We start from the raw sequence: 21,703 nt of genomic DNA on the forward strand, positions 1-21,703 counted from the left end.
TCGTCCTTCTGTATTTACCCCCCCTCCTCCCCTCTCCTCCTCCTCCTCTGTCGTCTGTCTCTCTTCTTCCTGTCTCCTCCTTTATATTACGTCTCTCTCTTACCCTCTGCTCCTCCTCCTTCTCCTCCTCCTCCTGTATGTCTCATCTTTATGGTCTCCTCCTTTATATTACGTCTCTCTCTAACCCTCTCCTCCTCCTCCTCCTCCTGTATGTCTCCTCTCTTCATGTCTCCTCCGTTATATTATGTCTCTCTCTAACCCTCTCCTCCTCCTCTCCTCCTGTCTGTATCTCCTCTATCATGTCTCCTCCGTTATATTATGTCTCTCTCCTAACCCTCTCCTCTCCTCCGCCTCCTCCTCCTCCTCCTCTGTATGTCTCCTCTTCATGTCTCCTCCGTTATATTATGTCTCTCTCTTACCCTCTGCTCCTCCTCCTGTCTGTCTCCTCTTCATGTCTCCTCCTTTATATTACATCTCTCTCTCTAACCCTCTCCTCCTCCTCCTCCTCCTCCTGCCTCCTCCTCCTCTCCTGCCTCCTCCTTCCTCCTCCTCCGTCTCCTCTCCTCTCCTCCTCCTCCTGTCTGTATCTCCTCTGCATGGCTCCTCCTTATATTATGTCTCTCTCTAACCCTCTCCTCCTCCTCCTCCTGTATGTGCTCATCTTCATGGCTCCTCCTTTAATATGTCTCTCTCTAACCCTCATCCTCCTCCTCCTCCTCCTCCTCCTCCTCCTCCTCCTCCTCCTCCTCCTCCTGTCTGTATCTCCTCTTCATGTCTCCTCCTTTATATTATGTCTCTCTCTAACCCTCTCCTCCTCCTCCTCCTCCTCCTCCTCCTCCTCCTCCTCCTCCTCCTCCTCTCCTCCTGTCTGTATCTCCTCTTCATGTCTCCTCCTTTAGTATTATGTCTCTCTCTAACCCTCTCCTCCTCCTCCTCCTCCTCCTCCTCCTCCTCCTCCTGTATGTATGTCTCATCTTCATGGCTCCTCCTTTATATTATGTCTCTCTCTAACCCTCTCCTCCTCCTCCTCCTCCTCCTCCTGTCTGTATCTCCTCTTCATGTCTCCTCCTTTATATTATGTCTCTCTCTAACCCTCTCCTCCTCCTCCTCCTCCTCCTCCTCCTCCTCCTCCTCCTCCTCCTGTCTGTATCTCCTCTTCATGTCTCCTCCTTTATATTATGTCTCTCTCTAACCCTCTCCTCCTCCTCCTCCCCTCACTGTCTCCTTCTCTCTTTCCCTATGGCTGACTGGATAGACTCAACTCGACCACATTCCAACAGGAGTCTGAGAGACTCTGAGCGGGTCGTCCCTCTTCAGCTCCCCTCGCCAAACCTGTATTAACCCCTGGAACAATACGCCTGTATTAACCCCTGGAACAATACGCCTGTATTAACCCCTGGAACAATACGCCTGTATTAACCCCTGGAACAATATGCCTGTATTAACCCCTGGAAACAATACGCTTGTATTAACCCCTGGAACCTGAAGCCGAGACCCTGACACTGGTAACGTCGAACCGTCCGACTACATGCCAGCTGGACCAGCTACCCTCCCCACTCCTCCAGACCATAGCACCGGACATCCTCCCATTCCTAACTGCAACCATCAACTCCTCACTCAACTCGGGGGTGGTCCCCACCTCCCTAAAACAAGCCAGAGTCACGCCCCTCATAAAAAAACCAACCCTGAACCCCACCGTCATAGCCAACTATCGCCCTGTCTCTCTTCTCTCCTTCCTTTCTAAAACACTTGAACGTGCTGTATCCAACCAACTTACTGCTTATCTCTTACAGAATGACCTCCTAGACCCCAATCAGTCTGGCTTCCGGACTGGCCACTCCACAGAAACGGCCCTCATTGCGGTCACAGAGGCACTTCACTTAGCAAAAGCGAAAGGCCTCTCCTCTGTCCTGATTCTCCTAGATCTATCTGCAGCCTTCGACACAGTCAACCATCAGATCCTCCTCGCGGCCCTCGCAGGAATGGGAGTGGCTGGATCTGCGCTGACATGGCTGACATCATACCTCAATGACCGCTCCTACCAAGTGTCATGGAGAGGGACTCTGTCGGCCACCCCGCCCCCTCCGGACGGGTGTCCCCCAGGGCTCGGTCCTAGGACCCCTTCTCTTCTCCCTCTACACTAAATCACTGGGTAACATTATCACATCTCATGGCTTCTCATATCATTGTTATGCCGATGATACTCAACTCTTCCTCTCCTTCCCTCCCTCAGATATCCACGTCTCTGAGCGGATCTCGGCCTGTCTGTCCGACATCTCCGCCTGGATGACGACCAACCACCTCAAACTGAACCTAAGCAAAACAGAATTGCTCCACCTGCCGGCCAAATCCTCCCCCCTGACCGACCTCTCCATCACAGTCGAGAATGCAGCTGTGACCGCGTCGCCGACCGCCAAGAACCTTGGTGTTGTCCTCGACGACCAGTTGAACTTCTCTGCTCACATCGCAGCGACAACCAGAACCTGCAGATTCCTCCTGAGCAACGTCAGAAGGATACGCCCCTTCCTGACAAAAGAAGCCACCCAACTCCTCGTCCAATCAACAGTCATCTCCCGCCTCGACTACTGCAACGCACTGCTAGCTGGCCTCCCGGCCACTGCCACCAAGCCTCTTCAACTCATTCAAAATGCAGCGGCCCGCCTGATCTCAAACCTACCGAAGTCAGCCCATGTCACCCCACTTCTTAGGGACCTGCACTGGCTCCCCATTGCTGCACGTATCCGCTTCAAGGCCCTCGACCTAGCATACCGTGCGGCAAAGGGAACCGCTCCCGCCTACCTCCGGTCAATGGTCTCTAACTACACACCCTCAAGACCCCTACGCTCTGCGTCTTCTGGCCGCCTCAGATCTACTCCTATCCAAGCTCCCGGAGGGTCATCAAAGAGAAGCCGCCTATTCTCAGTCCTTGCCCCACAATGGTGGAATGAACTACCCATCCCAGTTAGGACAGCCGAATCCCGTCCAATCTTTCGCCGTCGACTAAAGACTCACTTCTTCAACCATTATCTGAAATGATAAAAAAAAAAAAAAAAAAAAAAAAAAAAAAAACCCAGACTAACCTTAATGTCATGCACTTGTCCTAATAAACTAACCTACACTGTAACACGCAACACTTTGATGAACATTGTTACTCAGCTGATAGAGTTATACCCTTCTTGCTGTCTTGTCGCACAGAACTTGTAAGTCGCTTTGGATAAAAGCGTCAGCTAAATGACTAAATGTAAATGTAAATGTAAACAATACGCCTGTATTAACCCCTGGAACAATACGCTTGTATTAACCCATGGAACAATACGCCTGTATTAACCCCTGGAACAATACGCTTGTATTAACCCCTGGAACAATACGCCTGTATTAACCCCTGGAACAATACGCTTGTATTAACCCATGGAACAATATGCCTGTATTAACCCCTGGAACAATACGCCTGTATTAACCCCTGGAACAATACGCCTGTATTAACCCCTGGAACAATACGCCTGTATTAACCCATGGAACAATACGCCTGTATTAACCCCTGGAACAATACGCCTGTATTAACCCCTGGAACAATACGCCTGTATTAACCCCTGGAACAATACGCCTGTATTAACCCCTGGAACAATACGCCTGTATTAACCCATGGAACAATACTGTATTAACCCATGATGGAACAATACGCCAGCCAGCTCTTCATTGGGTCCGAGAGTGGCACACAGAGAAGCAAACAAATAGCTTCCCGGGGCCAGAATGGTCGTCGATAAAGTGAATCTGACTCACCAGGCATGGGCACTGCGTGGGTAGTGTTTTATCTCTCATCCTGTGATGAATCCCTGCCGCTGTAATCGCATGAACGTACAGGGAAAAGACTCTCACGTGTTACCAAGGCAACAGGACTGTCGTATTGAAGTTTAGCTCCATGCGCACAAGGCCTGTTTAGAATGGGGACAACTGTTGGCCAGTAGCCTACAGAGAAATGGAGTCCGGCTTCTTCCTTTAACGTGATTAGGGCCAGGAATTCATTACGGGACGAGGGACAAGACACCAACATATCGCCGTGGCGACTCAAATTTACTTTATTGATGTTTTCAACAGGGCTGGCTATCTGTGGTGTTGGTGTGGTCCCGACGTTAGCTATAGGCTAGCTATCTGTTTTTTTTTATTTTATTTTTTTATCTTTTTCCCCCTCCATTTTCCTCAGATTTTTCTCCCATCCCAATGTTAGTCGTATGCCAATTCCCAATCCCCTTCCTGGTCGCTGCGCACTTACCCCCCACAGTCAGATCATCTGGGAGAGTGGAGGCTATCACGTGCTTCCTCCGACACACGTCCAGCCAATCAACCGCTTCTTTTCACCTGGCAGCGCGGATCCTCCCTGAGAGGGCGTAGCGTGTGGAAGGATCACACTATCCCACTTAGGTCCTATCCACGCTTAGCAGGCACCCCGACCGAACTGTAGGAGTCGCTGTTTACAACGACCCGGACCCACCCCGCCAGCTTCTCACACCCTCTAATACAGCCAATTGTATTAGTGTGAACGGCCAGCCAAACTGGTGACAACCCCGGAGCTGTGAGCCGGATTCGAACAGGCGAATCCAGCTCACAGCTCCGGGGTTGGTGACGAACGCAATCTCCGCTACGCCACCTAACCGCCCTTAGGCTAGCTATCTGTAACATTGGTGTGGTCCCGACGTTAGCTATAGGCTAGCCCTCTATAACGTTGGTGTGGTCCCGAGTGTGGCGGAGAGAGGCAGCACTTAGTTTCCCCCAATGATGAACAATGATGACACAAGTTGTGATATTTAACTAGCTATGTATGTGCATTCAAATTCACTAACGTTAAAATAGTGTTATAATAACGTTAAATGTTCGCTCAAATAACGTTAGTTTTAAGTTGGAGAAGGGCATATATCCCACAACGCACCACTCAGGCAACACCCTAATCTACTGTTATCACATTTCAGAACGTTGAGGGACAAATGGATATAGATTATCAAACATGTTTAAAATAGTTTCGGGACTCCTACGACCTTAGAATTTTTTTCTAATCACGATCGCGGGTAAACTTGCATGTCTTAATAATAAAAAATATATATACAGGTATATAAAAAAAATAATAAAAAAATTATAACTTTTTTCTTTTCTTTTTTGAATAGAAGTGCGGTACCACCGCATCCCGCGGTGATTAGCCACACACACAACCGCGGTGAGAAAATGTCATACCGCGACCGCCCTACGTCCACCTGCCCCCCTCTCTCCCACTAACCCCCCACAAGCGCCAGTCCAAGGCCCAATGCGAAGGCAGCGGCAGCAGGCACTGCCCTGGGGCACAATAGATGTGTATGACTGATATACAAGGGGTAACTAATGACCCTGCCAGCCAGCCAGTCAGGCAGACAAACAGAAGCACCCCCTACACACACACACACACACGCACACACACGCACGCACGCACGCACGCACACACACACACACACACACACACACACACACACACACACACGCACATACACACACACACACACACACACACACGCACGCACGCACGCACGCACGCACGCACGCACGCACGCACACACACACACACACACACACACACACACACACACACACACACACACACACACACACACACACACACACACACACACACACACACACACACACACACACACACTCACTTACACTCACACCAGCACTCCTGTCCCCAAACAAAAGATTCCATTGAGTTCTTTGGTCTGGCTCACAGTGGTGACAATATGCGGCCCTTTTGCCCCTCTCACCAAGGCTCCATGGGCCTGTGGCCAAACTATGCACGGACCGCTACAGAGAGCTGGGGGCCGGTGTGCTGTGTGTGACCACATGAGGCTAATACACACAGAATGGCAGCTGTATCGCCGTTGCCGGGCGCTCTCTCTGTTTCAGGGGGGGGGGGGGCTCAATCTGTAGGGTATACATACTGTACCATAGAGTAATAATAATAATATACAAGAAATGCCGTCCATGGTGCTTCACAGCAGAAATGGAGACATAGGCATAAAAGGAGCATAAGATTTACAGAATAAAAGCAATGCATAAAGTGCAGACATAATAAAAGCAGTGCAATAAAATAGCTCTCATTAACAGTGTAATGATCATACAAATAGACATAGAATTAGCATAAAATAGAAAGAATAAAATAGTGCTTTAATCATAGTGTGGATGTAATGAGTAAGTGGCAGAATGTATTAAAAGGCTATGGTGAAGAGGTATGTTTTTAGCTTACGTAGCTTCATATTTAGTGATTTAGCCTCACTAAGGTCCATAGGTAGGGTGTTCCATAGCTTCGGTGTATAATTTGCAACGGCTGCATCCCTGATTTTCTTTTGGCTGTGGTTGGGAACCTTCAATAAACCAGTAGTAGATGATTGTAATGTTCTTGGGGGCACATAGTTGACAAGAGAATTGGCAATGTAGCTTGGTCCTTTTCTAATTAGTGCTTTGTATATACAGAGGAGGACCTTCAAATTAATTCTAAATGTTACCGGAAGCCAGTGCAGAGTAGCTAACACTGGACTGATGTGGTCTCTCTTAAGACACGTGCATACACACACACACACACACACACACACACACACACACACACACACACACACACACACACACACACACACACACACACACACACAGACACACACACACACAGCCATGTTTTCATATGATGTGGGGATATTCCATAGATGTACACTAACCTTAAAGGAACACGTCAACATTTTGGGAAATTAGCTTACCATCTTCTCCAGAGAGAAACAAGATTCAAGATTCAAGATTCAAGAGTTTTAATTGTCACGGCATACAGGTATACAAGAAGATAGATACCAGTTTTCCTCTCTGTGCGTTCAGTAGAAAGATATCTGGCTGCATGTTAGCCTAGCTTAGCATAATGAATGGAAGTGGACATGGCCGGTCAGCCTTCGGGAGAGGTGTTAGTTGGACAATGCCTAGGCTAACCGGCCATGTCCGCTTCCATTCATTGTGCTAAGCTAGGCTAACATGCAGCCAGATAGCTTTCTACTGAACGCACAGAGAGGAAAACTGGTATCTATCTTCGTGTTTCTCTCTGGAGAAGATGGTAAGCTAATTTCCCAAAATGTTGGCGTGTTCTTTTAAGTAAGTAAGTAAGTAAGTAAGTAAGTAAGTAAGTAAGTAAGTAAGTAAGTAAAGTTTATTTATATAGCACCTTTCACAGACCAGGGTCACAAAGTGCTTCACATAGTAAAAACATCAATAAAATGCAAAAGATAGCAGCATGGTAAACTGTAACTGTAGTGATCGCATGCCTAACCTTGACCCTAAACCGTACCATAACCTTGACATTTGGTCCCCACAGCACAGCAGTAGGAAAAAAAGACACACACACACACACACACACACACACACACACACACACACACACACACACACACACACACACACACACACACACACACACACACACACACACACACACACACACACACACACACACACACACACAGAATGGAAGTATGAGCAGCAGACCAAGTGTTCCATTCAGGGTGCCTGATATCAATCAGGAAGTTCCAGAGGCAGTGGCGGCCGGTGGGTTCTTCGCCACTAGGGGCGCTATACCAAACATTTTGCAAACATGTACAGTACGGTAGTACCACGCAACAGACTCATGGCAAGACGTGAGCGATTCGACTCACGCTCACGGCAATGAATCGGCTCTTATGAACGAGTCGCTCAGCTGTTACTACAACAACACACAACCAGTCAAATAAAGTATAGTCTAGACTCTAATTCACAACAATATATAAATAGAAAAGTTAGAAACAAAACTCGCCCCGTCTCCAAACACAGGCAGATCTCTCCCTCTCTCCTTCTCTCTCTCACACACAGCGCGACGTGGAATCGATTCGTTACACAATCAGACCTATTATATACCAAGAATAACTTCAGTATGAGTACAGGGCTGTACACATATTTTGCATATTGTTAAACGAGCCAAGGCTAGCTATTAAACTATCGATATGAATCGAAAATCTGGGACCCTGATGTAAACAAGACAAACGTCTTTCTCTGGTCTGCATCCCCTTAACAATTGTGTGTATTGAGCCGTACTGTATTGTACCCATTCTGCAATCTGTTAATAAAGTTTTCATTCATTCATTCATTCAAACATAGACGATATTGAACAAGCCATAATCCACGTATTTTCAATCCGAGAGAGCTGCAGTAGTTAAATCAATGAGCCATCGACACAGTCAGTGTGGTAACGTTATTATTGCATCCAAGATTGATACACGGCTGGCTAGGCAGTTGGTAGTCATAGTCTTGTGTTATAAAATAAATAAACAATCAGCAATGTCTCGCTTCATGAATGGCCAGCAGTAGCCTAACAGTACTGCTCCTAAAAAAAACTATTTACAAACGTTAACGTTAACCAGAGAGAGAGAGAGAGAGAGAGAGCGAGCGAGAGAGAGAGAGAGACTCACTGTTTAGTTGACACGTCCAGGGCTTGCCTTGATAAAGTGTATAATCCACTGTTGATGTTTAATTCCAGACCACTGTCCACTGTGTCCAGACTGCATCCGCCATATAGCTTGTTAGCCAAGTGTTAGCTTGTTAGCAGAAGCACCACACAACACAAGTACTTCATTCCTTTGTCCATTTCCGCTCGAACAGACTGCAAACTACCTGGCGTTCTATCGCCATGCTCTAAGACAAACTCTAACCTTAACCAACTTTGAAAGAGTGCCTAAGCTTAACAGTCTAAAGAACTTGCAGTCACGGGCACGGCACGCTCTAAGACAAACAGCTGCCTGCATCACCAACCTAGGAATAAGCTAGAATTGGAATAAGCTAGAATTAGAAATTGGATTCGGCCAATCAGAGATCGTCTCTGTGAAATTCTGCTACGGAAAAAAATACTGGCGTCGGCCAATCAGAGAGCGTCTCCGCGAAATGCGGCTACAGACATTCTTGACGCTACTGGTTAGACCGCTTCAAATCGCGCCCGGATTCCAACATAATAGTCATATTTCAACGCACAACGCGTTATGCACTGATTGGCTGTGACGGATACAGCGATCAAACTGTGACGCGCACTCAGAGCGCTATCGCGTCTAGCCCGGGCCGAGAAATACGAAAAAATAAAAAAAAATAAAAAAAACATGATGTCACTTCCTGCTCAGGAAAACGAGTGTTTTTTTTATTTGAGATAATAACGTTATATTGTGCATTGGAAATACAAACATACTTAAAATGAGTAAATATTATTAATTTTAAACATGTTTATATTATTTATAGGGCTATAAAACAAAAAACAAAAAGATACTTTTTCTTGTTCTACTCTCATATAACCAGGCAGGGCCTGAAGGGGGGGCGGCGCCCTTGCGCCCCTAGTGGCAGAGCCGCCACTGTCCAGAGGCATATGTCAATGCTGTCGGGTGAAAACCTTGTATCTCCTAAGCCTAAGGGTTAACCTTTTCGGGAATTAACGGGGGAAAACAACCTCATTTTCAGAGTGACATACGTGTATTTTTGAGGCTCTACGCTGGGGTTTATAGTCGGCTTTATGGTCCCTGTGGGGTCATGGAACTACAGAACCATGCAATAATTTTCACTGCAAGTTAAACCATGAAAATCGCTTCCTGGAATTCCTGAAAACCCTGGACAGGGGCCTGTCGCTCTATCCCTACTGCTGAGAGCATCTTCGTCTTCCATTACGTAACCACACTGGAACAAGTCGTTTACCTATCACGCTTCCACGCAAGTGTCTTCCTGTTATTTCCGTTGTTAATGTAACAAGTCGACAGATTGGGACAATAGAGAATGACCCTTGGGAGCAACACGGGGAGGGAGAGGAAGCATTCTAACTAGATGGAAAGAAGATGGAGGACAGATATGGGAAGGCTAGTGGGACAGTGTGTGGCATTCTGGATGGGGATGGAAAGGAAAGAGTCTGTTCTCTCCGTTCTCCCCGCATGTGGAAACAATTCCCCCTTCTCCCTGCCTCCGTGAACATGGATAATCATTGACACAGGCACTAACTCTAAGCAGCAAACAGCGGGGAAGCACTGTACGCGCCTGTGAGAGGGACGGAGTTACTGTACGTTTACACTCCAGCCGCCTGATGCTATTCTTTAAGTAATCGGTTCATCTAATGATTGTTTCGTCGATTGATCAGCGTATCAGCGTGATTGGTTTTCATCCAGAAAAAAAAAAGCTTGAACATTTTCCTTTACTCACGTTTTATTCTCCCCATGAATGCACACTGGAATTGTGCTGAAGCATGTTTTACATTACAACATTACAATGTTAGTGATTCTGAATGTTAGTATTCTTCTTCTTCTTTTGTACATCTGTCAGAACAGGAACATTTAACTTCCACCAATGACATGTTTGGAAGCAACTCCAGCCAACAGATACATGCTGTTGGTCAGTGTTTTAGAGCAGGAACACAACCAGCATTTCTGGTACTTTTTATTCAACATGAATTAAAAAGAAAATATGGATGTTTTATGGTGAAGAATACACTAGTCCTGAGTCCAGTGGTTATGGCATCGTCCCTGGTCAGTGGTCACCAGCCTCGTTTGTCCAGTGCTGCTCATACCAGCTAACTTTGGGCATTTCCCCCCCCCCCAGAGTTTCCCAGAAAGCCATGCTCTGGATTAAAAATCATTAAATGGATGACCATATAATTTATGCTGGAGTGGGAACTGCCCTTGAAAACTACAGTACATGGCAGTGGAAGTAATTGGTTTGTGGCCCTTTGGCCCCATCTAGTGGCTGGTTGAAGTTGGTACATATTTGTTTTTTGTCACGTCTGTGTTTGCCTGCCTGTACATTCTGTAAGATTCCATTGTAATGGTAGAGTTTAGTAGAACACAGGTAAGAAGCGTTGTTTTCCCATAAGAGTAAATCGACTGGAAAGCGAGGACGGTTCCTTGAGGCAGGTCCAGGGAGTCTGGCAGAAAAACTGGGAATAGTTTCATTTCACTATTTCATTCAAGTTAGCACCATGAGACAATGTACATAGAGTGACTATTCTCATTGGCGTCTCCTCCACTACAGTAGCTACAGGCATCTATGGAATCCTGGATTTAAAGCCCATACCAGTTTTCTTATCAGTCTCGGACTATGGTGATGTGATTTATAGGCATTCTGCGGCCTCAACCCTTAAATCCCGGACTCTGTCTGTCACTCTGCCCTCAGATTCATCACTAATGATAGATATGACACTGATCACTGTGTCCTTTATGAGAAGGTTTAATTCCAACCTTTGTCAATCAAGTTGTATGTGTTGTAATTGATTTGTTATCCTTACTTTTGTCTCGCCTTGTTGCCTTATTGTTATGATTGTATATGTGAATGTATGTTTTTTTTGCTTATTTCTGTATTTACACTCGATGTGACTGTAAATGAGGGAAACCTCATCACCGTAATTTTGACATGTGGGTTCCATTCTTTGCCTTCTTTCTGGCTTCCAGTGTATCTGAAAATATGTCGTAAAAAAATTGACAAAATTCCCCATGCTAACATCTTATGTGTCACTTGTGTGTGGTGTTTAAGACACATTTTCAGATACGTTGGAAGCCTATGACATGCCACATGTCAAAAAGACACTAAAGGTGCTGTAAGTGGTATCGTTGTTAAAATAAGTGGTCTACTGTACATGTTCAAATAATAGTTCTACATTCCGACAGCCATCACTGATATCTAGTGTCTGGTCAGTAACATGGGTCTCCCAGTCCCTCCGCTCTGCAGTAAACAGAAAATATAAAAATACATTGTCTAGTATCCCTTCCCACTTTATCCAATCAGGAGAGAGAACTCCACACTGCAAAAACATTTTAAGCAAATATGAGCTTGAGACAAGTAAAATAATCTGCCAATGCAGTCAGAAAATTTGGCTTGGCAAGATCTCTTGAAATAAGTAAAAATATATCCTGATTGGATAAAGTGGGAACAGGATACCAAAACATAAATTTTGTGTTTAGCGGAGGGTCTGGGAGACTCATGTTACTGACCAAACACACATCAATGACATCTGTCTGAATGTATTGCTACTTAACGCGTATTTTAACAAAGAAATACCACTTACTTACAGCACTTTTTAAATATCTAACAGACAAAATCTTCAAATGGGATCCACGTTCTGATGTGTATCAGTCTGGGGGTCCTCGGCCAGAAGAATGAAGAGAGACCTTGCTGTAGCGAATCTACAGGTGACTGCTGCTAGTGGTCTGATGGAGCCTTTCTTTGTTCCAGCAGCCTGTACATCCAACCACAGGGATCCTGTCTGTGTTCCTAGCCCTCAACTACTGTGACGTGGTCCACATAGCTGGCTTTGGATACCCTACCTCCCAGAACCAGAAGCTCCCGATCCACTACTACGGATACGACAACATGAAATCTATGAAGGTAGGCTGCATTCCTGTCTCTCACAGGTAATATGAAATCTATGAAGGTAGGCTGCATTCCTGTCTCTCACAGGTAATATGAAATCTATGAAGGTAGGCTGCAGTCCTGTCTCTCACAGGTAATATGAAATCTATGAAGGTAGGCTGCAGTCCTGTCTCTCACAGGTAATATGAAATCTATGAAGGTAGGCTGCAGTCCTGTCTCTCACAGGTAATATGAAATCTATGAAGGTAGGCTTCAGTCCTGGTCTCTCACAGGTAATATGAAATCTATGAAGGTAGGCTTCAGTCCTGTCTCTCACAGGTAATATGAAATATATGAAAGCATATAGGCTTCAGTCCTGTCTCTCACAGGTAATATGAAATATATGAAAGCATATAGGCTTCAGTCCTGTCTCTCACAGCCGGTAATATGAAATCTATGAAGCTAGCTCTCATTCTAGTAGCTTGTGTAGCATTCCATGTGTCTGACCAGCCACAGTCCTAACCTGAACCTAGATACAGTAATTGTATAATTAGAATAGAATAGAATAGAAATACTTTTATTATCCAGAGGGAAATTTGACACTGCAAATCGCTCAACATTAAACATTTAGACAGAACCGGTCAAGAATAAGAATAACAAAACAAATCAAATAGCCTAAGATAAGAATAGAATAAAAATGGAATAAAATATACAGTAAATAAATACAGTAAAAATATACTGAAGTCTACAGTAGGTGTACTATTGCACAGTGCTGTTTCAAAAGTAAGAGTCCAGGAAGATGGTAACTGTCACTCTGTGCTCAGTGATGCAGTGAGGCACAGTGAGAAAGATAAGAAAAGACAAGGGAGGACTGTGGTTAACTGTCTGTAGTGTGGTAGTGAAAGGGTTAACTGTCTGTAGTGTGGTAGTGAAAGGTTAACCGTCTGTAGTGTGGTAGTGAAAGGGTTAACTGTCTGTAGTGTGGTAGTGAAAGGTTAACCGTCTGTAGTGTGGTAGTGAAAGGGTTAACTGTCTGTAGTGTGGTAGTGAAAGGTTAACCTTCTGTAGTGTGGTAGTGAAAGGTTAACCGTCTGTAGTGTGATTGATTGATTGATTGATTGATTGATTGATTGATTGATTGATTGATTGATTGATTGATTGATTGAAAAGTTTATTAACAGATTGCAGAATGGGTACAATACAGTACAGCTCAATACATACAATTGTTAAGGGGATGCAGACCAGAGAAAGACTTTCGTCTTGTTTACATCAGGGTCCCCCATTTTCAATTCATCATAACATATATGACACACACGACATACAGATAGACAGTGGTAGTGAAAGCATTAACCCTTTGTAGTGTGGTAGTGAAAGGTTAACCGTCTGTAGTGAAAGTGTTAACCCTTTGTAGTTTGCTAGTGAAAGGGTTAATGCATTCTTATTATTTCTTTATTTTTTGAAAACGTACGCAAGCAAGGTCACAGAATGATAAATCAATATGTGATGGGGGTGGGGGGAGCGTATGTTTAATTTAATTAAATGTGCATGTCCTTGGTGTGTGTAATATCATGCCACCCATATCTCTGCTTAGTAACGGAGGCGAGACGTACGTTTCTCTGAATTGGTGCAGACGCCCCAGGACGCGCCTCGTCAGGATGTGGGTTGATCAGGGACCTTAATTAGCTTTTTTCGAGAGGATTTTAAATGATTATTCTCTATTTGTTTTCTCAATGCTAGGCTTCTGGGCCCAGCAGCGCCATGTGGGGGGAAATAAATATCAGGATATTTAGAGGGAACCTTTTGCTAATGATTTCTCATTGCTCACGTGTTAGTCACACGTTAGATCATCCAATCGATGGTTTGCGTGGTAATGAGAAGTGTGACGCAATGTCAAACCCAAACTGAGATTTTCAACCGAACATTCTGATCAAAATAATCTCAGAAGAAATCATTTGGTGAGAAATCTTGATATTTGCTTTTTAGCATTCTCTTTCTATTGATGATGCCCCCAAAAAGAATGTTATATGATAGACAGCACATATTGGTGTGTTTGCCAGCATCACTATTGAGGATTGATATGACCAAAAATATATATTATTCACTGATGTTTTAATTTTTTTTCAGAATTCCTACCATGACCTCAATAATGAAGCGGAAGCCTTACAAAGACTGGAGGATTCAGGGGCCATTTTATACCTGCACCCACACACGTGACCCTCACACACACACACACACACACACACACACACACACACACACACACACACACACACACACACACACACACACCACACACACACACACACACACACACGCACACATGCACACACGCACATACACACACAATTAATTTACACTTGGCACTTGCATAATTTTTCAACAAATCTGGATTGTATCCAGATGGATTTTGTCCACATTCAACACAGTCAGGAAGCACTGTAACTTGGCAACACCCAGTCTGATTCAATTGGTTTGGGTCTTTAGATTCAAATCGCATGCCTGAATGTCCTGTGCATTTAGGTACAATGGTCCTCATTCTTGAACAGACATACGTGAAAGTTACCAAGGAATTCCTTTGTAACTCGATTTACGGATTTATTCTGCATTCTCGAATGGCTTCATATTGTAAATTCGTTGTAGGATTTACGAACTCGAAAAGGCAGTCGTAAATTGGACGTAAGTCAGACAGACCGGTGTGCGCCCGTGTTTTTAACGGCTTTCTTTCTGATAAATCCTTGGGGATTGCCATCACTTCGATCCCACAAACATCCACGGAATAAAATAATTATAATGGTAACTAATAAATACGACTGTCTCGATGTATTGGCGTGCACCTGAGTATATAACAGCCGTCTTTGGGAGAAGTTCTTGGGGATTGCCGTCACTTCGATCCTACAGACATCCACGGAATTAAATAATTTTAATGATAATAAATACGACAATATTTGTATCATTAACAATTACGTTTTACATTTATAGTCATGACTCAACGAACCATGTCCGAGAAACGGCTTGGTGATGATGCATAAGGCAGATGCACTCAGCGCACACACACACACAGCCGTTTCTCGGTCATGGTTCATTGAGTCATGACTATAAATGTAAAACGTAATTGTTAATGATACAAATATTGTCGTATTATTATTGTTATAATTATTTAATTCCGAGGATGTCTGTATAATCAAAGTGACCACAATCACCATGATTTATCCTAAATTAAGCCTTTAACCAGTTTAATCACCTGTGCATTGTATATTACTATTACACTTTACTGTTACATTTGCACTCTGGTTGGATGCCAAACTTATTTTCGTTGTATTGTACTTGTGCTGTATGATGACAATACATTTTAATCTAATCTAATCTAATTTTGATCAGTCGTAAATTGCTTTTGCACTACATGTACGGAGCGTGCACGCACATGTGTGTGTGTGTGCGTGTAATGCTCACAATGCCTCATTGAGTCATGACTATAAATGCAAAACGTATTTGTTAATGATACAAATATTGTCGTATTTATTATTATTATTATAATAAATTAATTACGAGGATGTCTGTAGAATTGACGTGACCGCAATCACTAACTATTTATCCCAAATTAAGCCTTTTACCAGTTTCATCACCTGTGCATTGTATGTTACTATTGCACTTTACTGTTACATTTGCACTCTGGTTGGATGCTGTACTTGTGCTGTAAATGACAATATATTTGAATCTAATCTAATCTAATTTATCAGTCGCAAATTGCTTTCGCACTACCTGTTGGATATTTCCCCCATAAGGGTCAGCAGGGAGTAGACTCAATGGATAGCCTCTCCTTATAAGGAGCTGGCGGGGCGTTTCTGTATGCAAATTAAGGTGTATGAGCTTCGGGTAAAACATTTGTGACGTTTTTCATTCATGGGAACCCAGCTGCGAAAATGTTGGCCACTTACGGAGACCGTTTCACACGTTCAGGAACCCGGAGTAAGGAGGATTTTTGTAAATATGTTGGTACAAACTTTTTACCAAGATACTTACAAAGGTACATCTTCGAGAATGAGGACTAATGTTCCTAATTTTTTATGCCGTTTTAAAGGTGGATACAATCTCTGCTGATGCAATTCACATGCATTTTGATCACATTAGTGGTGCATTAGATTGAAACAGCCCCTAGCCCCTACTGCCTTGACCTCATATTCTGTAGATCTGAAATACTTGAACTAGTGACCAGATGTTTACTTGCTTTTTCTCTTTTTATTGATCAGTAGGAGGACTTCATGTCACTATAACATTGCAAACCTACATAACCTACAACACTGTGGTCTTTTAAGAGAATACCGCAGGTTTGAATAATACAGAATATCAAAGCTAATCAAAATAGACGTGTCTTCCTGTAGTCATTAATATAACAGTGATGTAAAATGTTGTTCAAGCAATGATGTTACCTCAGTTTGATTGGGCGTGTGGACCCCCCCCCCCCCCCCCCCCTTTCCATACTTTAATCAATCAAGTATTTTCAGACCTATAGTGAGACGTATAGTTGGAGCAGGATGCTGAACATTGTTTCTGGCCAGAGTTCATGTAGGCCTACATACTGGACCAGTCAGCTGTCAAAGTCCTCACCGCCGACTACAGTATTCCGTCTCACTCAGTGAGCCGACTTCGATTCACGTCAGCTCTTTGTTCGAGATGAAATAACAACATTAATTCCAGATATTTCTCTTGACTCCTGATTTTAACACTTTTCTTTGATTTTTTTATTTAATTCTTTTGGTTATTTTTTTTATTATTTTAATTTTTTATTTTCAAAAGAACATTATTGCTGAAATGGTACCACTGGATGTTTTTTTGCTGTAGGCCTATAGTATGTAATTAATTTTATAATGTAATAAAAAATGAAATCCAAATGAATCTCAGCTCGTCAGTTCTCATCAATGCACCGATGTTTTATCTTCAGCGCGACTCAGAGTCGTCGTCAGAGTGTTGGCACTCATGTGGGTTATCAGATAATTATTGAACAGATTCAAATCTCTATGGAAATGAACAGGGTTAATTGTCAAGACGGTAGTAAGTGACCTGAGTGAACATGTGTGGAGCTGAACAGTCGCCACTAGAGGGTGTAGAGTGTCTGTAGGTAGCATGCATTCTTTTTGGCACTGCTCTTTATGGCACATGGTGCAGTCATGCAGTAGTGTGGCTCAACTGCTCGAGGCAATTCCAACAGCAGCACTAGTCTAGCAGCGCATGGCAAGACCTCGTACATGAACATCTGGAATACCAGGAGACAGCACAATGCTCTTTATTGAGAGTGACTAACGTACATTTGCTGCTAGCTACAGATGTTAATGTTGATTCCACCCCCTCTGTAAACAGGGTACTGTCCTTATTAGTGCTGACATGAAGTGGAGTTATGCCTTTGGCACTTCAGGCCCACATCACATAATACCAGCCGCGGCGCCCTCTCTGGTTCCATAGCTGAGCTCATGATTATGCAGAACATTTATTTTGACCTCTGATCAAAGGGATGTAGGCTTTATGTTAGGTACTGTAAATGTGGGGAAATGTTGATTTCCTGGGATGTGGCCTACTGTATGTACTGTCAGGTTGGTCAATGTGAGAGGAGGATATACCACAAGGATCATGTCAACGACCTCCATGGCATTTAGCATTTCATGTGAAATTGAAAGAAATGAGGATATCTACCACACAAGTATTCACTGTCTTTCAGCAAGTGATCTCTATTTTAGGTTTAGGCGTAATGTTTCTAGTGAGGTTAAGGTTCATGTTAGGGTTAACGTAAGGCGTCAGGCATAATATTTCTAGTGAGGTTAAGGTTAGGGTTAACGTAAGGGGTCAGGCGTAATATTTCTAGTGAGGTTAAGGTAAGGGGTTAGGCATAATGTTTCTAGTAAGGTTAGGGTTTAGGTAAGGGGTTAGATGTAAGTGATGTCTAGTGAGGTTAAGGTTAGGGAAAGCTATCTAGCTGCAAGCTAGCCTAGTTTAGCACAAATTAATGGAAGTAGACATGGACAACTAGCCTAGCTGTTACTCTCCCAGAGTTTTAGGCTAGGCTAGTGGTCCGTATTCACTTCCATTAATTTGTGCTAAGCTAGGCTAGTTTGCAGTAGTCTACTGAATGTACAAAGAGGAAACTGGTATCTATCTTCTCGTCTGACTCTGGAGAAGACAGTGAGCACATTTCCTATAATTTTGGCATGTTCCTTTAAGACCCAATGAGAAGTACTGTCATACTGTCCTGGGAAATGTGTATTACCGTTCTCCCAAATTTACCGTAATATCAACACATAAAGCCTATAAGTGCTCTAGTCTGGAGTAATAACAGCTGGTATTCTGTCCTGCTCATGGTTTACCAAGAACTACTTGAGCAAGACACTTAACCCCTAACAAGCTCCCGATGAGCAGGCTGGCACCTTACCTCCGCCGTCGGTGTGTGACCTGGCTATGTACCTGTGATACTATACCAGTGATATACTGTAGGCCTACTGTACATATGAGAGGTAGCCTTCAGTATATTTGCTTGCTTGTCATAGATAGGTAAACAAAAGGTATAACCATAGATATAGAATATTCATAATTATGTAACCATAGTTATACACTATTAATTATTCTACATCTACGCTTACACCTTTGTTTATCCATCTGTACGACAAGTCAAAATGGCAAAGACTTTGTAGCTGAACGCAGTGCATGACTAAGTATGTTTTATTTTCTCAAGAGTGTACTAATCCTGTAATTTCACACCGGCTTTGTCGCGTCCGATGTTTTTGCCTTTATTCGTACCGCATGTGTTTACACCGTCGGCACAGAGGAAGAGGAGTCCTCTTCAGTCGGCCTAAGACCACAAACATGTATGCCCACTCGCCCAGCCAGCCTAAGCTGAAGCTCAAGGAAAACCCTCTTGTATCCCATTTTCAACCCGTCCGCTTTAGTTCTAAGAGCATCTACTGTGTTGAGATTTTTTTTTTTTTTTTTTATTATTATATTTATTTTTGGGCTTTCTGTATTTTTCACCCATCCCAATTTAATCGTTGCCAATTCCCTTCCTGGTCGTTGGACGCATTGCCCCACTGTCGGCCTGGGGAGGGTATAGAACTACCACATGCCTCCTCCGATACATGTGGAGTCACCAGCCGCTTCTTTTCACCTGACAGCGAGGAGTTTCACTGAGGGAACGTAACGCGTGCGGAAGTTCAGACCCAGATCCCCTCCCTGCTGAACAGGTGCCCGACCGACCAGTAGGAGTCGCAGTTTACAACGATCAGAACACATAACCCACCGGCTTCCCACCCGCTAACACTACCAATTGTGTTAGTAGGGACAACTAACCAAGCCGGAGGTACCACTGACAGCTGGATTAGATCCCAGAGTCTCTGTGGTGGTAGGCAAGTGCTTAGTCCACTGTGCTACCCAGCAGCACTTGTTTTCTTTCTTAAAACCTCTTAGCCTGCGCCGTCCCATATATGGGACGTTTTTAGGACGATTTGCCCACCAGCACTTTGGCGACCCCTAGTGTCTCGGGTGTGCATATTTTGTAATACAATATATATATCGAATATATCGAAGGCTTATTTGTTGCCTGTAGATAGCGACAAAATCCGACAAAATCCGTTCAGCGGTTCTCGAATGACATGCCGGTATTTGAGGCTTGTGCAAAGTACACGGTATTGCGCAAAATACCACTTCCGACTCTTGGCACAGTAGTTCCATCAATCTAGATCCGATCTCGAAAATTATTGTGGAGGGTTGTACCCAATGAGTGTGGCTTTCCCATGATACTCCACGTGGGGATGTATGAAAAAAAAAAAAAAAAAAAAACAGGAAGAGAAAAACAGCAGAATGAATTGAAGTCTATGAGAAAACTCAGTTATATATCGTATAGCTCTGCTCTTAGTGGAACTATCCCTTTATCCAATCTAATAATGAATAATTTTCTCCACATGCACACACCCATCCGCCTGGCCACACCCACATCCGCTCCTCTACATAAGCGGGGTCGTGGCCACACCATCAGCTCCTTCCCTATTTTCACCACCGAAAAAGTATCTGTAACACACCACTTTAGAGTTTAGTGCCAAAATAGTTTGTTGAAGAGAAGAGGAGCTGCGTTGACATTGTATCTTTGTTTTCTCTCTCACTATTTTTCGAGGAAATAAAGCGATAATGTCTTCGCCACCGGAGAGTCTAGAAGATGATGATCATTCTGACCTCCACCGGCGCTTTGCATTAGGGGCGTGCGTCGCTGAGCAATCCCCGCCTGCATTGTCTCCGGCTCTGCAGCTGGATACTATGCTTCGGGAGGCGGTCGGCTGTGTGAGGGCTGATGGCCTCTCTGGGCGGGTGATGTTTTGCGACTCAAGCTTCAGGTGTGTCAGTTGTGTACAGCTTGCGTAAAGTCATACAACTGTACAGCTTGCGTAAAGTCGGCTCCAGGCTAGAATCCCTTGTTGCCCTCATAGCGGCGTGGAGGGGGTTCTAGTCTGATGCCCCACGATAACATAGACTCCTCCTCTGTGAAGTCGTAGCTTTGTTTTCCTGGGGCCGTGATTTCGAGTCTGCGGTTCAATTCCCCGGGTCTCTGAAAAACGGATACCCTCTGCCACCGCGCTGGCCCCGTTTTTCAAAACGAAAACACCCGGCACGAAGGATGCAGGCTTGGTGTTTCATTATGAGAATATCTCCGAGCTCAGGACGGCTACAACCCGGGTAAGCAATGGGGCTTGCTGCCGATGCCGCTGCTGGTAAACACCGTTCTGTGAGAGGGACGTGTGTTGCCTTTTTCCTCTTTTTTCTTTTGGATAAAAGAGGAAAAGACAGCAGCTGTCTGTAGTGTTGGCCTGTATCGCTATTCTCACGTTGTACAGCTTCAGTAGTAGCTTGCCACTGCGTTAGCTGGCGGCTACGCTCGGCTAGAAACGTTAGCTCGATGCTTTCAGTTAGCCTGGAGTTAGCTGTTAGCTTATGCTACAACCATTGTCGTCGGGCCTGCGCCATGACCGGCTGCAGGAGGGGGGGCGTCACGCCGGAGCGAGGCTCCAGCCATTGCCTCTTCTGGCCTTGCCAGCAAGAGGCCTCGTCAACGTGGTAGACCAACCTGTGTTGCTGCCTTTCGTCCTGCGTACGTAGGTGCAGGTAAGATGTCCGTAGGACATTGCTCCACTCTTCCTTCCTCCCCCTCCCGAATGTTTTTGGTTAATAACGATGTCTTTGTTTAACAAAACATATGTTACTTCACTACATTTGGAGATACAACGTGTGGTGTGAAAATGGTCTTGGTCGCTTTTGTATAGCATGGTTAGCATTGGCCAAGGCT

The 21,703-nt window shown here is 44.4% G+C and overlaps 1 protein-coding gene across 1 annotated transcript in view; it reads left to right on the forward strand.

Annotated features, from left to right (window-relative positions):
- st3gal4 (ST3 beta-galactoside alpha-2,3-sialyltransferase 4) overlaps positions 1–17,246 on the forward strand; it is a 91,901-nt gene extending 74,655 nt beyond the window's left edge. The window contains exons 11-12 of the mRNA XM_084329004.1: positions 12,277–12,426; positions 14,515–17,246. Coding sequence (XP_084185130.1) covers positions 12,277–12,426; positions 14,515–14,604 — 240 coding nt within the window. The 3' untranslated portion in view covers positions 14,605–17,246. The remainder of the gene's footprint in view (positions 1–12,276; positions 12,427–14,514) is intronic.
- Positions 17,247–21,703: the final 4,457 nt, after the last annotated feature.

Source organism: Notolepis coatsorum (assembly GCF_963971535.1).
Source record: "Notolepis coatsorum genome assembly, chromosome: 1".
NCBI classification, from domain to species: domain Eukaryota; kingdom Metazoa; phylum Chordata; class Actinopteri; order Aulopiformes; family Paralepididae; genus Notolepis; species Notolepis coatsorum.